Here is a 14,196-nt window from a genome sequence, read left to right on the forward strand (position 1 = left end):
GTGCATGCGCATATGCACACTTAGGGTTTCCTGTGCCTTTTCTTTTCCAAAAATAATTTTATTTTGTCCATAAATATTTCCTCAAGTCTAGATTTCACATGAATGGGCCCCAAATCAACCTTGGGCCTCAGAGTAATGTCTTCACTAGGGAACAGGGGCCCGAGTCATAAGGGATACAAAATGAGGTGTCTATAACCCCCTGCTCTTAAAAGCCTCTACCGGTGATCTAGCGTAAAGTATTTTCAGATTTCGTGGTGTAGAAGATACTGCCTTTCCAGAAGATCAAGTTTCTAGAACAAAATCTTCAAGTGGGTACTTGAAGTTTTAGAAGGGAGGTTCATGTGGAACAAAGCCTACTATTCAAGTGGGTAACATTAGTAAATACTAATGGGTTGTATCAATTTAGAATATGGCTATTCTGATATTGTAAAAAATTCAATTCAATTAGTGGATTTATTTTGGTTATCGGGTCGGTGGAGAAGCCCCCGTAGTCGTTTTTTTCCTTTGGATAATTTCCCATTGGTTTTTCCCTACATCACCATATTGTGCATTATTTATTTTCATTGTTATTTGTTTTGTTGCACAATATTGGTGTAGTCTTTAGCCAAAGCCAAATCATAATTTGACTAATTAACTACTTGGCTTAAAATTGGTTAAATTGCATATCTGAGGTCTAAAGGAACTAACATATTTATAAGGAAACCTTATGTGAAACACAGAGTTTAATTAATGGTTTTTTCTTTTATTTGCTCTATTAATGCCCTGAATAACGAAAATGGATAACTAAGATGGAAAAGGACCTTAAATTGAAACAATTTCATGAATTTGAGATTTTAATTCACAAAATTGGCAATATAGGATCAAATTTGAAATATGGTAAATTTTGGGTCTTTTATGTAATTAAATTTTCTCTATCACCATCACCATGCTCAAAATTTTAGCCGAAACTCATTTGGTTGCCATGGATAGCTTTCGGCAATACAAAATTCTCTCTATTACCATCACCATACTTATGCCGGGGTAGAAATGTGAAAGATATAATGCTTTTTCACAAATGAATTGTTGAACTTTCTACTTAATTTTTTTAAAACAACTTTTAAATTAATTAAAGAATTAGTAGTATTCTACATACAAAATAATAAGGGGAAAATTACATAAAAAACTCACAATGTATACCATGTTTTAGATTAGGGCTCAAGTCTTTAAATTGATCAATTAAAGATCCAAAGTTATGAAATTGTTTCAATTTAAGGCCCATTTCAGTCTCCATTATTTTTTTATGTTGTTCTGGGCAATATCAGAGAAAAAATAAAAAGAGAAAACCATGGATTAAACTTTGTGTTCAACTAAGGCTTGCTTATAAATCAACATGGTTGTCATTGAACAGAGTGTGTAGAGAGAAAACTCTTTCTTTAGAGAGAAAATTTCTTTGTAAGTGAGAAAATGATTGTTAGAAAATCAAAATTGATTAAAGTAAAATAGAAAATCAATTGACAAAATGTTTTATAAGTTTGGGACTTTAATTGACAAAATTAAAAACTTGAGACCTTATTTGAAACAAGATGTAAACTCTAGCCTTGTTATGTAATTTCCCCAAATAATCGTATTTAAATGCTTTAATATTTCATTTGTTAACTTCTTTCCCTAGTGTAATATTTTCCATGTTTCCTCAATATGAATATATATAGACCGTAGTGTTGTAGAACTTCAATACTCTCACTATTTTAACATCGAAAATGTTGCTTAAATGTTACATTTAGGACTGTTTCTACATAGATAGGTACTACTGAGCCCTAAATTTGATATGCCATTTATAAACTTCTGTCTATTTTTAACACGATTTTGATCAGTTTTATATATAAGTTCTTGTAATTTCAATCACTGTGGATCAAAGGTGTAATCAAGATTTAGTTGTACGCTAATTTCTCTGTATTTGCTATGACACCATGACACACACAAAAAAAAAAAAAAAAAATCATAAGAGAATTTTATTTGATAATAAATATTTTAATGGCAATACAGTTTGGGAAACAAGGCAAATTTTAATCAAACTCTGCTATGTAATGGTTAATCATTCCTATTACAAATATTTTTCCTAATTGTGGTTTGACTAGAATTGTTTTTGAAGATATTCGACAACATTCTTGTCCAATTGGAAGGCCTTGGCAAGAACATCGGGATTGATTGGAGGATTAGATCCAAAGACAGCGTTTGCTATAGTGATCAACCCAGGATTCTGACTGCTAAGACCAGCAAAGGCAACAACATTGGTCTGCCCTACGTTGAATTGGAAGTGAATGAGACCAATTGGGAATACAAAGACGTCTCCCTTGTTTAGAACTTTGGTGAAGAGTTTGTTTGGATTGGATGTGACAAATCCAACTAAGAGAGTACCCTCTATGACTACCAAAAGCTCAGTGCCCCGAGGGTGAGTGTGAGGTGGATTCAAACCATATGGTGCAAAGTCAAGGCGAGCCAAAGATATGCCTAGAGTGTTGAGACCTGGTACTTTATCGACGTTCACAAGATTGACACTTGATCCGACTTTATTTGCAGCTGTGTTTCCAGGAATATTGAGTCCAGAGAAGAAAAAATCATTGGCTGTGACAAGTGTTGGGTCCTTGCAAAATTTTCCATTCACGAAAACTGCACAAAGAGAAGTTTGTTATTGTCACAAATTAGACAGTTCTGTAACAATTGACAACATGTCATGTAGGGGGAAAAATGTGATAGAGATGATATAACCGGCGGGCATAAATTCATCAATGAGTAGAACTTTTAATGATTTCAAAAGAAAGTGATAATAATACTACTACAGCTAATAATAACAAGATTATGTACATACCAGCAGAATTGGTGTTGTTAATTGCAACACAAAAGTCTTGCAAAGGACTAGGGTCATAGGCAGAAGCAAGGGAGGATGCCAAAGCCAAAAGGGCCACAGTTACAAGGTAAGAAACAACTTTCTTCATATTTGAGATTCTAGTAGAGTACTCTGTGTATTCTTGCTTTGGTGAGGGGTGGGAAGCATAGCATATGGGGATATGTCTATTTATTGATAGGAGTCAGTGAACTGGTCAATTGATTTTTAATAAACGGAGCATAAAGGACTTCGCAATTATTCAACCTTAATCACAATTTTTTGTTTAATGGGTTATCCATTCTTTAACCACTACTAGTCGTATATTTTTGTTTATTAAAAAATGGCAGATATTTATTTAAGAAAAAAGAGCTTGTACAATATTGAAAAGAGAAGTAAGGAGCCTATGTATTTGCTAAAAGCAATCAAATTGGACCTCTTCAATGCCATTTTGAAGTTTTAACGTTGCTTTGGGCAACCCACAACTAAAGTTTATGTTGAAAGTATCTTTGAAATGGAATGACTGAAGCTCCCAAGTATGTTGACTCTGTCCTCATCAATGAAGTGGTCCACCATTGTAGGCTGCAGCTGGGGAAATGCAATACAACTATGCATTGCGTAAGTCGAATGGTTTGAACTTATCTTGTATTGACCTCATCTTAATTGGTGAGTACTAAATAATTTTAATGATTAGTTTGATTTAATGGTTTTCTAGAACCATGACTACCAAACCTTCTGGTATATTCTTGCCATTTCCCCTCTTTTGTTCTCTCTTCATATTTAGTTAGTGTTGAAGATTTTTTCCTGCTTAGAGATGAAGTTAGCCCGCCCTCAAACAAATGGGGGATTCAGCCATGAGTTTGGATGCCAGGTCTTGAAAACGAGGAGAATGCATGCCTTCGTAAAGAGATCTGCTAACAGATCGAGCCTAGACATGAACTTTCCTTTTCCCTCATTAAGTGATAATTAACCTCAATATGGTTTGTTCTTATGTGAAAATAAGATTAGAAGCAATGGCTAAGGTGGAGATATTATCGCACCATAGAGCAGGAATATGAGAAAGAAAGTCACCAACGTCTTTTAGTATCATCTTTAGCCAATGTTGCCAAAGTTCCATATTCAGCTTCTGTTAACGAGTGAGTTACGGTTGCTTATCTCTTTGCAAACCAAGTAACAGGAGTGTTGCCTAAGAAAATGACAAAGCCTGTGGTTGAGCGCCAGTTGATCAATGGGATTCTTGGGTTAATCTGCGTCTGTAAATGCAGAGAGAGCAAGTGAGCCAGGGCAAAGGATAGCCCAAGGCAAAATCTATTGAAGATACTTTTAGCAGCAATTAAATGGTATTGAGTAGATTGATTCATGAATTGACATGTTTGATGGACTGCAAAGGAGAGATCAGGCCTTGTGAAAGTTAGGTGGTTGAAGCTTCGAAAGATAAACAGGTATTTGTACGCATTTTGCATCTCAAGCTTCAAAACAAATGTCAAGTGGTTGGATGGTTGAACGTTTGAACCATGCTCTTGGGGTCTGTTTAAGGCCATAAATTGACTTATGGAGGTGACAAACATTATGAGGAAATGAAGGATACACATATTATTGGGGTTCTGACTAGTGTCCAGTTGCTTGAAGGACCAGACTTATGAAACAAGACCAAGTATAATTCTTATAGTGGCAAGTTTGACTACTGGACTGAAATTTTCATTTTAGTCAATGCCATATTGTTGAAGATAACCTTTAACTAATAACCGAGAATTGTACCTTGCAATCGACCCCCATCAATCTTGTGCTTGAGCTAATACACCCATTTACAACCCACAACGTTCTTGTTAGTAGAAGCTGGGACCAAGGTCCAGTTCTGTTGCCTCAAAGTGTTTGAAATTCAGCATCCATGGCTGCACTAAATTGAAAATACTTGGAAGCAATGTGATAGGTTGGAGGCTCAATGAAAGAATAGTAAATGGTGGCTTTAAAACATAATTTTGGCTAGAAAATTCCACCTTTGGATCGTGTTTGCATAGAATGAGTGTTTGAAGGAAGAGCTGTAGTATGTGGAAGAACATTAAACTTAGGTTGAGTTTCTGATGAGAAAATGTCAGATGAAGTGTTCTATATAGTGAACAAAGGATAAGTTGATAGCAGAAGAGAACAATCAGAAGTTGGAAGAGATGTGGCAACAAGCGAAGAAGGCTGTGTATTCACAGGAAGATAATAGGAAGGGACGGACAGAAGGTGAGGTTGAATAGGAGATGCTATTGAAGGCAACGTTGGATTGAGTGATGTTAGAGGGCCTAAGATAGATGGCTGAGAATAGGAAGGCAAAATTTTTTTTTCCATGAATAGCATAGGAATGCAACTAAATAACTGGGGAGAGCCAAGAGGCATATACCATTTTGTGAGACATTAGAATTTGAAGATAAAGAATAATTTAAATTAAAATAGAAAGGAAACAGGGATTCATTAAAAAGAACATGGAAAATTATAGAAAATTCTGCTTGTGGTTCTGTTGAGGCAAAGGTATTCTTTTGAATTAGGAGGATAACCTATGAATACATATGTTACCTATCTAGGTTGAAGTTTGTGCTTGGAGTAAGGCCATAGAAGAGGATAACAAGTACAACCCAAGGTCTTTAGTGCTGATAGATTTGGTTTATGCAGAAACAATTTTTCCCATGGGGACACAAATTGCAAAACTAAGGAGGGTAGTCAATTTATAAGGTGGATTGAGGTGCAAAAGGCATAAGACCAACATAAATGAGGTAAACCAGCTTTTTAAAATTAAAGATAACCCACTTTTGACCATACGTCTATGCTTTCTTTTTTTAGAAATACCTTTTTGTTGAGGTGTGTGGGGGCAAGGTAAGTAGTGAATAATGCCATAGAAGAAAAATATTAAGGAAACTCATTCCTAGTTTACTCTGCAGTGCCTCCCCCCCTTGCCCGCGAGTAGACTGACCGTCACTGCACCCTCACTCTCGCCCCCCCCCCCCCCCCCCCCCCCCCCCCCAACCATCAATCCTAAGAATCTTAATCTTGGGAGATAACTGATTCTCAACCATGTTTTTGAAATGAATGAAAACATTTAGAATTTCTGGTCTTTTCTTTAAGAGAGAACCATGTAAAACATGTGAAATCATCCACAAAATTTATGCAATACCTAAATTCTGGATCACGTACATCACTATAATCGATATGAAGTGTGATAGGCCAAGAATGTATTGACCCTTTGTGATGAATTAACCAATTAATTAGGCATGGTAGCACAAATAAATCACCAACTAAGTTAAAATGCAGCAGAAAATAAATTGACACGGTAATTTGTTTTTGAATGGGGAAAACCTACACAACAAAAAACCTATCGGGTGATTTTAAGGTTACCACTCTTGAGAATTCACTATTATTACAACAAGCGGTTACAAGTAAAGGAATCCCAATATCTTATACCAACCTATAGTTGAACATTTACCCTAATACCTAATTGGACTTGTTCTGTAGTGACAATCTCTCATTTCTGTGCACGACTCCCAATATATGACTAACCAATTCGATGAGCAAATCCTAGTATGCGGCTTACTCACCAATTTGAGAAGGATGTTGGCTGCAAAGTCCTTTAGTTCATCAACACGATGAAGATCACGAAGCTCCTTGGTTACAAAACCCTACGGTGTACAAACACAGCAACTTTTTAAATAGAAAGATGAACTAGGGCATATGTCTCCGATTCACAATATGCTTGTGAAAAACTTTTGCATTGAGGTGCATCAGTTGTGACGGCCCTTAAAACAATACTTATATATGTTTAGGGTTGTGAGAAAAGAAAGCCCAAATATCTATTCACAGATTGGAGTGAAACCAGATCTGAAAAATTGATTTTCTTAAATCTCGACAGATGCCCTATCTATTAAGCAGCTATCGAGCATCAGGCTTAAATAGCCTTGTAAACCCCAATAGATACTAGCTATCGAGCTTTAAAATCCAGCACTTCTTTACTTGATTCTTTGACAGACTTGCATGGTTTTAACACTTGAACTTGAAACCTTGTTCTCTGAAGCATTAAACATATCCTAGATCCACCCAATTACAAGTAAAGTGTGTTTTGTCAAAGGATTAGCTAATTCTATATTGACATATGTTCCTAACATGATTCACATATGTCCTAACAAAGTGAAGAATTTGAGGACATCTCAGTTTTATTAAATGGAAGTTTATGTATTTTAACATTGATACAATGGCTTCACAATAAATTGACTTCTACAGTTTTCTTAGTTTCACAATAGAATAACATCTACAATTTTCACTAACGTTCCTGTCCATAAGTAACAGTGACCAAGTATTAGCAAGGATTTGCTTTGGTTTGGATAAAAAGAATAGAAAGATTGGGGATCAAGTGATCATTGCAACAAACTTTAAAGGCGAATGCTTTCCTTTGTAAGAAAATTCCATATGGTGGTAGAAATCTAGTGCTAAATGTCCGTTCTAGCCACAAATCTGGCAAACAAATCTGGCAAATAGGTCTTGAACCATCTTGCTTATCTTGTCCAAAGTTTGTTCCAGCTTAAGAATTGTTCATTTGCTGGAAATTATGACTGTAACAAATTTGGCAAATAGGACTTGAACCGTCTTGCCTACGTTGTTTAAAGTTTGTTCTAGCTTGAGAATTGTTCACTTATTGGAAATTATGACTGTACTGTAATTGATTTTGCCTCTTCCTCTGTGGTTTGAATTCTCTACCATGTCTTCTGCCAACGGTTTGATTCCCATGTTATGAAGAATGAACTGAGTGAGAGCCAAACTTACTGTTTGAGGAAACTACTATAGACATTGTCATTGAGTTTAGATCCTTTTAACCTTTAGAATCTTTAGCAGATTGTTTTTTTTGCAAGTAAAAAACATGAAGTTCTTCATATGTCCTCGTTCATTGCGGAACAAAAAAGCGACATACTAACTACGCATTCCTTGGAGAATAACATGGAGTAGTTCCTCATCATCGATCATGACTGATACAACAAGTTTATCTCTTACTTTCTTGATTTTTTGTAGGTACATAACCATTGGATTGCTCTCTTTTTTTATATCATGAAGTTCAATCTTTAGTTTCAAGATGTTAGACCTTAATAGTATTAGCTCTCAAAGATTTTTCACATTCTTTAAGCAATACTTTGCCCAATCACAAGTGAAAATTCTAAGGGAGAAAGTGTAGAGTTTATGAGGTTGAGAAGAGATTGATCCACTATAAGCAGGACAAAACCAGGATTCTAAACTTCGAAATTCAAGAATGGAAACATGCTAAATATACTAGAAAAAACAAAACCAATATTCATTCAATGTTAACAAAATAAAAGGTGTAAAGTTGTGATTTACAACTATGTTTTATGTTGGCTTTATTCCATGACAAAAAGTGTTATAATTTGTAAAGTTGTGATTTACAATTATTTTGTGTTGGCTTTAATTTCGTGTCAAATTTGATTGTAATTTTAGTCAATCATTTTTTCCTGTATTTATGTGGTTTTAATTGTAAGGGATGAGTATGAGAGAGTATGAAGACTCAAGCTTAAAATGAATAACAAGTGGATTTTGTGAGAAGCTCGCGAGAAGTTATCCCGCAAAATAGCCATGTGTAGAGCACATGATTGGAAGGCAAAGAGTCATGTTAGCTTGGAGTTTTCGCAAGTGTCCCGCAGGTAAGTCATTCACGCAGAAATACTTGCGAAACATTCTGTTTGGCTAATTTGTCATGTTTGTTTTATCTATTGATGCGAACCTCAATAGACACGCTTTGAGACCCAACAAAAATATTGGAATATGTTGCGAACCTCAATCGACACGCTTTGAGACCCAACAAAAATATTGGAATACTTGCCCAAGAAAGCTAAAATTCAGATTTTGATAGAAAACCCTGACCCAACGTTTATAAGTGAAACGCAAACCAAAGGTATAAGTAACACCTTGACCCAATGATTATAATTGAATCACGAACCAAAGGTATAAAGTTTGAACGCCACAAGGAAGAATCCCTGATAAGTTCACAGTTCTTGAAAAACCAAAAGAAGAGCAAAGCCTCACATTTTCTGATTTTTATTCAATAATTTATATATGAAAAACGTTTACAGACTTAGATGACTATTTAAGGGCTCCATAAAACTTGACAGACAAGAAAATATATTCTAAAATAACTCCTAATTGATACCTAACCATATCAGGAATAAAGTTTGACTTAAAAAGTATTAAATGCACCTAAAAACAAGGAAATAAATCACCTAAACTTAAAATAACGTTTTTTACATAAAAATACCAAAAATAATAAATTACAATAATTAAATAGTAAATTGTGTCCTACATCAAACCCCTCCTCTTGAAACAAACTCGTCCTCGAGTTCATCTTTGAAATTTGAAATCTTCCACTCCAAATAAACAAATACTTCGAATGCTTTAATAACTTGATCTGGTTCTGAAACTTGAATCCTTCATAAAGTGTAGCATAAAATTTCTTCTCATCTATTTTCAATTTATTTGTAACATCAATCAACAAAGGGTTGATAATAAAATTAAAATTTTCTACTCCAAGAAAATCAACATATTGTATAGTCATCTTCAACAAATCAACTGAGACTTGAGGATTGTGAGTTGTGGACTCATCCTCATATTTGACCTCAATTGAATCTTCCACAATGTTCTCAATAATTACCATCTCTTCTTTTTTTTCTTTTTTTTTTCACTTTTTTTTGAGCTTGATGCACTATTTTGACCTAGTGCACGTCACAAAATAAGAACAAGGAATAAAGAACACAAAAGGAACAAGATAGGATGATAACAGGAAACAAAAGATAAAAGGGATAGAAAACTGATTTTAGAACCTATGCTCTGATACCAAATGATGCGAACCTCAATAGACATGCTTTGAGACCCAACAAAAATATCGGAATATGTTGCGAACCTCAATCAACATGCTTTGAGACCCAACAAAAATATTGGAATACTTGCCCAAGAAAGCTAAAATTCATATTTTGATAGAAAACCTTGACCCAACGTTTATAAGTGAAACGCGAACCAATGGTATAAGTAACACTTTGACCCAATGATTATAATTGAATCACGAACCAAAGGTATAAAGTTTGAATGCCACAAGGAAGAATCCCTGATAAGTTCACAGTTCTTGAAGAACCAAAAGAAGAGCAAAGCCTCACCTTTTCTGATTTTTATTCAATAATTTATATATGAACAAAGTTTACAGACTTAGATGACTATTTAAGGGCTCCATAAAACTTGACAGACAAGAAAATATATTCTAAAATAACTCCTAATTGATACCTAACCATATCAGGAATAAAGTTTGACCTAAAAAGCATTAAATGCACCTAAAAACAAGGAAATAAATCACCTAAACCTAAAATAACGTTTTTTACATAAAAATACCAAAAATAATAAATTACAATAATTAAATAGTAAATTGTGTCCTACATCACCTATGACATAGTGACTCGCACAAAAAAAAAAAAAAAAAAATCATAACAAATCATTTTATTTGATAATAATTATTTCCATGGCATTACATCAAGGGAAACAATGCAAACTTTATTCAAACTATATATTGGTTTATTATTTTTGTAGGGGTATTGGACCCAGGAGCTCATCACCTATGTATATATTGGGCCTGAGGCCCAATACGGGGACGTGAAGTTGTCCGAGGAGGAGTAAACATTGCTAGGGGAGTTCGTGTTGGTAAATGAAGAAGTTAGTTTTGGTTATAAGAACCCATAAGGGTGGTCCGAGGATGAATGCCTCTTCAGCTAACTAAAGCTGAGGTTCAAAGTGGTGGTCTGCCGTCCAGGGGAATGTTCTAGGAAACTCTGTTGATACGGATAAACATTATAGAAACATAGGACAGAGAGAAGTCTTAAAATATATAAGGAGAAAGCTGTTACCACCGCATTGAATGCTCTGCAGCTAACCTTCTGACCGCATTAATGTGGAGGTGATACCTGAACAGTGGTTTTCAGCCTTACAGCTACTACATATAGACTTCAAGAAGGCGTTGATGGGACAAGTATCAACACCAACTATTTGGCCTGCATGTGGAAGGTAAAGGTGAAAGGGGAAGGGAATATAAAAGGAGAGAGAGGCACTGAGAGAAGGGGATCAAGAAAAAGAGAGAAACACTATAGCAATCAAGAACCAAAGTTGTAATCAAACTTGTGAGAAGTATATAAAAACTGATCTCCTCAGACTGTGCCAAGGATGATTTTCTTTACTTTAAATCAATATATCTTCCTGCTCTTGTCATTTGAGCCTACTTTATTTATAATCCAACTCATTTAAGCCCAGTTTTCCAACCCACTCTTTACAAATTCATAGTTTTGAGCTTGTTGGACCTGAGTCCATCCATCTTTTGGGCCAAGAACTCAATTTGGTCCTTACAATTTCTATTACGAATATTTTTCCAAATTGCGGTTGACATAGAATTTTTTTTTAAGATAATCAACTACATTCTTGTCCAACTAGAAGGCCTTGCAAGAACATCAGGATTGATTGGAGGATTATCCAAAGACCATGTTTGCTATGGTGATCAACCTAAGATTTTGATTGCTAAGACTAGCAAAGGCAAAAGCGTTGGTCTGCCCTATGTTGGATTGGAAGTGAATGAGACCAATTGGGAATACAAAGACGTCTCCCTTGTTTAGAACTTTGGTGAAGAGTTTGTTTGGGTTTGATGTGACAAATCCAACAAAGAGAGTTCCCTCCATGACTACCAAAAGCTCAATGCCACGAGGGTGAGTGTGAGGAGGATTTACGCCATATGGTGCAAAGTCAAGACGAGCCAAAGATATACCTAGAGTGTAATTGAGACCTGGTAATTTATCAATGTTCACAAGATTGACATGTCAAGTGTACACTTGATTCGAGTTTACTTGCAGTTGTGTTTCTAGGAATATGGAGTCTAGGAAAGAAAAAAATCATTGGCTATGATAGTTGCTGGGTCCTTGGAAAATTTTTCATTCACAAATACTACGCAAAGAAAAGTTTGTTATTGTCACAAATAAGAAAATTCTATAACAACGGACAATAGGATGTCATGTAGGGGAAAGAAAAAAAAAAAAAATCTAATGTAGATGGTATAAGATATAACCGTTGAATTTCACAAATAAAAAGTATTACTTCTTTCCCTAATTACCTGTAGGAATGTTCTTCAACATAGGTAAGTGCTACTGAGCCCTCAATTTGGCCATGTTGTAACATTGAAGTAAAAATTCTATCTTTAATACAATTTTTGTCTGTTTAGTAATGCATTAATTGCTCTACATTTGCTTGGACACCATGGCACATAAAAAAATCATAAGGTAATTTTATTTTATTATAATTATTTTTATTGCATTACATATAAAAAATCAAGGAAAACTTTATTCAAACTCTACTTTCTAATTGTTCATCATTCCTATTACATTTATTTTTCCAAATTGTGGTTTGACTAGAATTGTTTCTGAAGATAATCAACTACATTCTTGTCAACTTGGAAGGCTTTGATGAGAACATCTGAATTGATGGGAGGATTAGATCCAAAGACTGTGTTTGCAATGGTGATCACCCCGGGATTTTGGCTATTGAGACCAGCATAAGCAACAACATTGGTCTGCCCTATGTTGAATTGGAAGTGAATGAGACCAATTGGGAATGTAAAGACGTCTCCCTTGTTTAAAACTTTGGTGAAGAGTTTGTTTGGGTTGGATGTGACAAATCCAACTAAGAGAGTACCCTCTGCAACTACTAGAATCTCAGAGGCACGAGGGTGAGTGTGTGGAGGATCCAAGCCATATGGTGCAAAGTCAAGACGGGCCAAAGATATGCCTAGAGTGTTCAAACCTGGTAGCATATCGACGTTCACAAGAGTGACATTGAATCCGACTTTATTTGCAGTGTTTGCAGGAATATTGAGTCCGGAGAAGAAAAAATCATCGGCTGTGACTGCTGCTGGATCCTTACAAAATTTTCCATTCACAAATACTACACAAAGAAAAGTTTTTCATTGTCAGAATAAATAAATAAATATATAAATAACAAGAAACTTCTGTAACAATGGACAATAACAAGTCAAGTAAAAAAAAAAAAAAATGACGTAGATGATGATACAACCATAAGGCATGTTTTCATTATTATTATTTTTTTTTAATTGAAGGCATAATTTCATTAATGTGTAAAACTTCTAATGATTTCAAATGAACTTGATGAAAATTACTACTACTGCAAATAATAATGAGAGTATGTACATACCAGCAGAATTGGTGTTGTTGATTGCGACACAAAAGTCTTGCAGAGGACTAGGGTCATAGGCAGAAACAAGAGAGGATGCCAAAACCAAAAGGGCCACAGTTATAAGGTAAGTAACACCTTTAATCATGTTTGAGGTTTTGTTATCTCTATCTTCTGAGTATTCTTTGCTTGGATGAGGGATGAGAATTTAGCATATGTGGAAATGTCTATTTATAGAGAGGAGTCAGTGAACCGGTCCATGTTTTTCACAAAAAAAAATAAAAATAAAAAATAAATAAAGGCATATAAATTATTTGAATTTATATCATTTTTTAGTTTATGGGGTGAACCATTCTTGCTTGGTACTTCTTAAACCTTTATCAATTTTTAATTTATGAATTGAACCATTCTTTAACCATGTCTGCACGTGTTTAAAAACCAATGAAACCTGACCACTTCAATGCTATTGTATAGTTTTCATACTGTTTTTTGGCCAACCCAATAATGCGCCTTATATATGTTGATGGTATATTTAAAAATGAAATGACTGAAGCTTCCATGCATGTTGACTGTGTCCTCATTGCAATGCGTGGCGTAAACTCTTTAAGCCGAATATTTTAAACTTACTATCTTATTTTCTTATCTTGCATGATTTTATTGACTTTATCTTGATTGATGGGTACTAAATACTTCTTAATGGTTTAATTAGATTTTTAATGTTTTTATATTGTTGCCGTTTACCTTTTTTGTTCTCTCTTTATGTTGACCCTATATTTTTGGTGCATTTCGTTTAAAATCGAAGATTTTTAACAGAATATTACAGACGAATTCTCATTGCTTACATCTTACAAAATAATTTTTTGAAAGAGATAGAAAGTGAAATTTGTTGGACTAGAACAACATTTCAGGATTAATCTATTATCTATAGATGTAAAGTAAACAAGAAGTACTGAATGACACAACCATTTTTGATGTTACGTGTTAATGAATTCCCATAGAATGTATTCCAGTTTCTCTTCCGACAAATTAAAATATCAGAACCACCTTATTATGACTTCGGTTTTCTGAACATTTATCTTTCTGTGAAAGGAACAGCC

General features: G+C 34.7%; 2 protein-coding genes and 1 pseudogene across 2 annotated transcripts; all 3 read right to left on the reverse strand.

The window, feature by feature from the left end:
* Positions 1 to 2,017: 2,017 nt before the first annotated feature.
* On the reverse strand, positions 2,018 to 3,007 carry LOC115983853 (germin-like protein subfamily 1 member 7). Its single transcript, XM_031106723.1, has 2 exons — positions 2,846 to 3,007; positions 2,018 to 2,646 (listed from the first exon to the last, which is right to left on the reverse strand). The coding sequence occupies exons 1-2, from the start codon at positions 2,970 to 2,972 to the stop codon at positions 2,111 to 2,113; spliced, it is 663 nt and encodes a 220-aa protein (XP_030962583.1). The 5' UTR covers positions 2,973 to 3,007; the 3' UTR covers positions 2,018 to 2,110.
* Positions 3,008 to 11,280: 8,273 nt separating this feature from the next.
* LOC115950308 lies at positions 11,281 to 12,048 on the reverse strand (annotated as a pseudogene).
* A 272-nt stretch (positions 12,049 to 12,320) lies between these two features.
* LOC115983930 (germin-like protein subfamily 1 member 7) lies at positions 12,321 to 13,247 on the reverse strand. The gene is made up of 2 exons (XM_031106821.1): positions 13,121 to 13,247; positions 12,321 to 12,853 (listed from the first exon to the last, which is right to left on the reverse strand). Exons 1-2 carry the CDS (start codon positions 13,245 to 13,247, stop codon positions 12,321 to 12,323), a joined length of 660 nt encoding a protein of 219 aa, XP_030962681.1.
* Between the last annotated feature and the right edge of the window lie 949 nt (positions 13,248 to 14,196).

The sequence above is a fragment of the Quercus lobata genome, chromosome 1 (genome assembly GCF_001633185.2).
Source record: "Quercus lobata isolate SW786 chromosome 1, ValleyOak3.0 Primary Assembly, whole genome shotgun sequence".
NCBI lineage: Eukaryota > Viridiplantae > Streptophyta > Magnoliopsida > Fagales > Fagaceae > Quercus > Quercus lobata.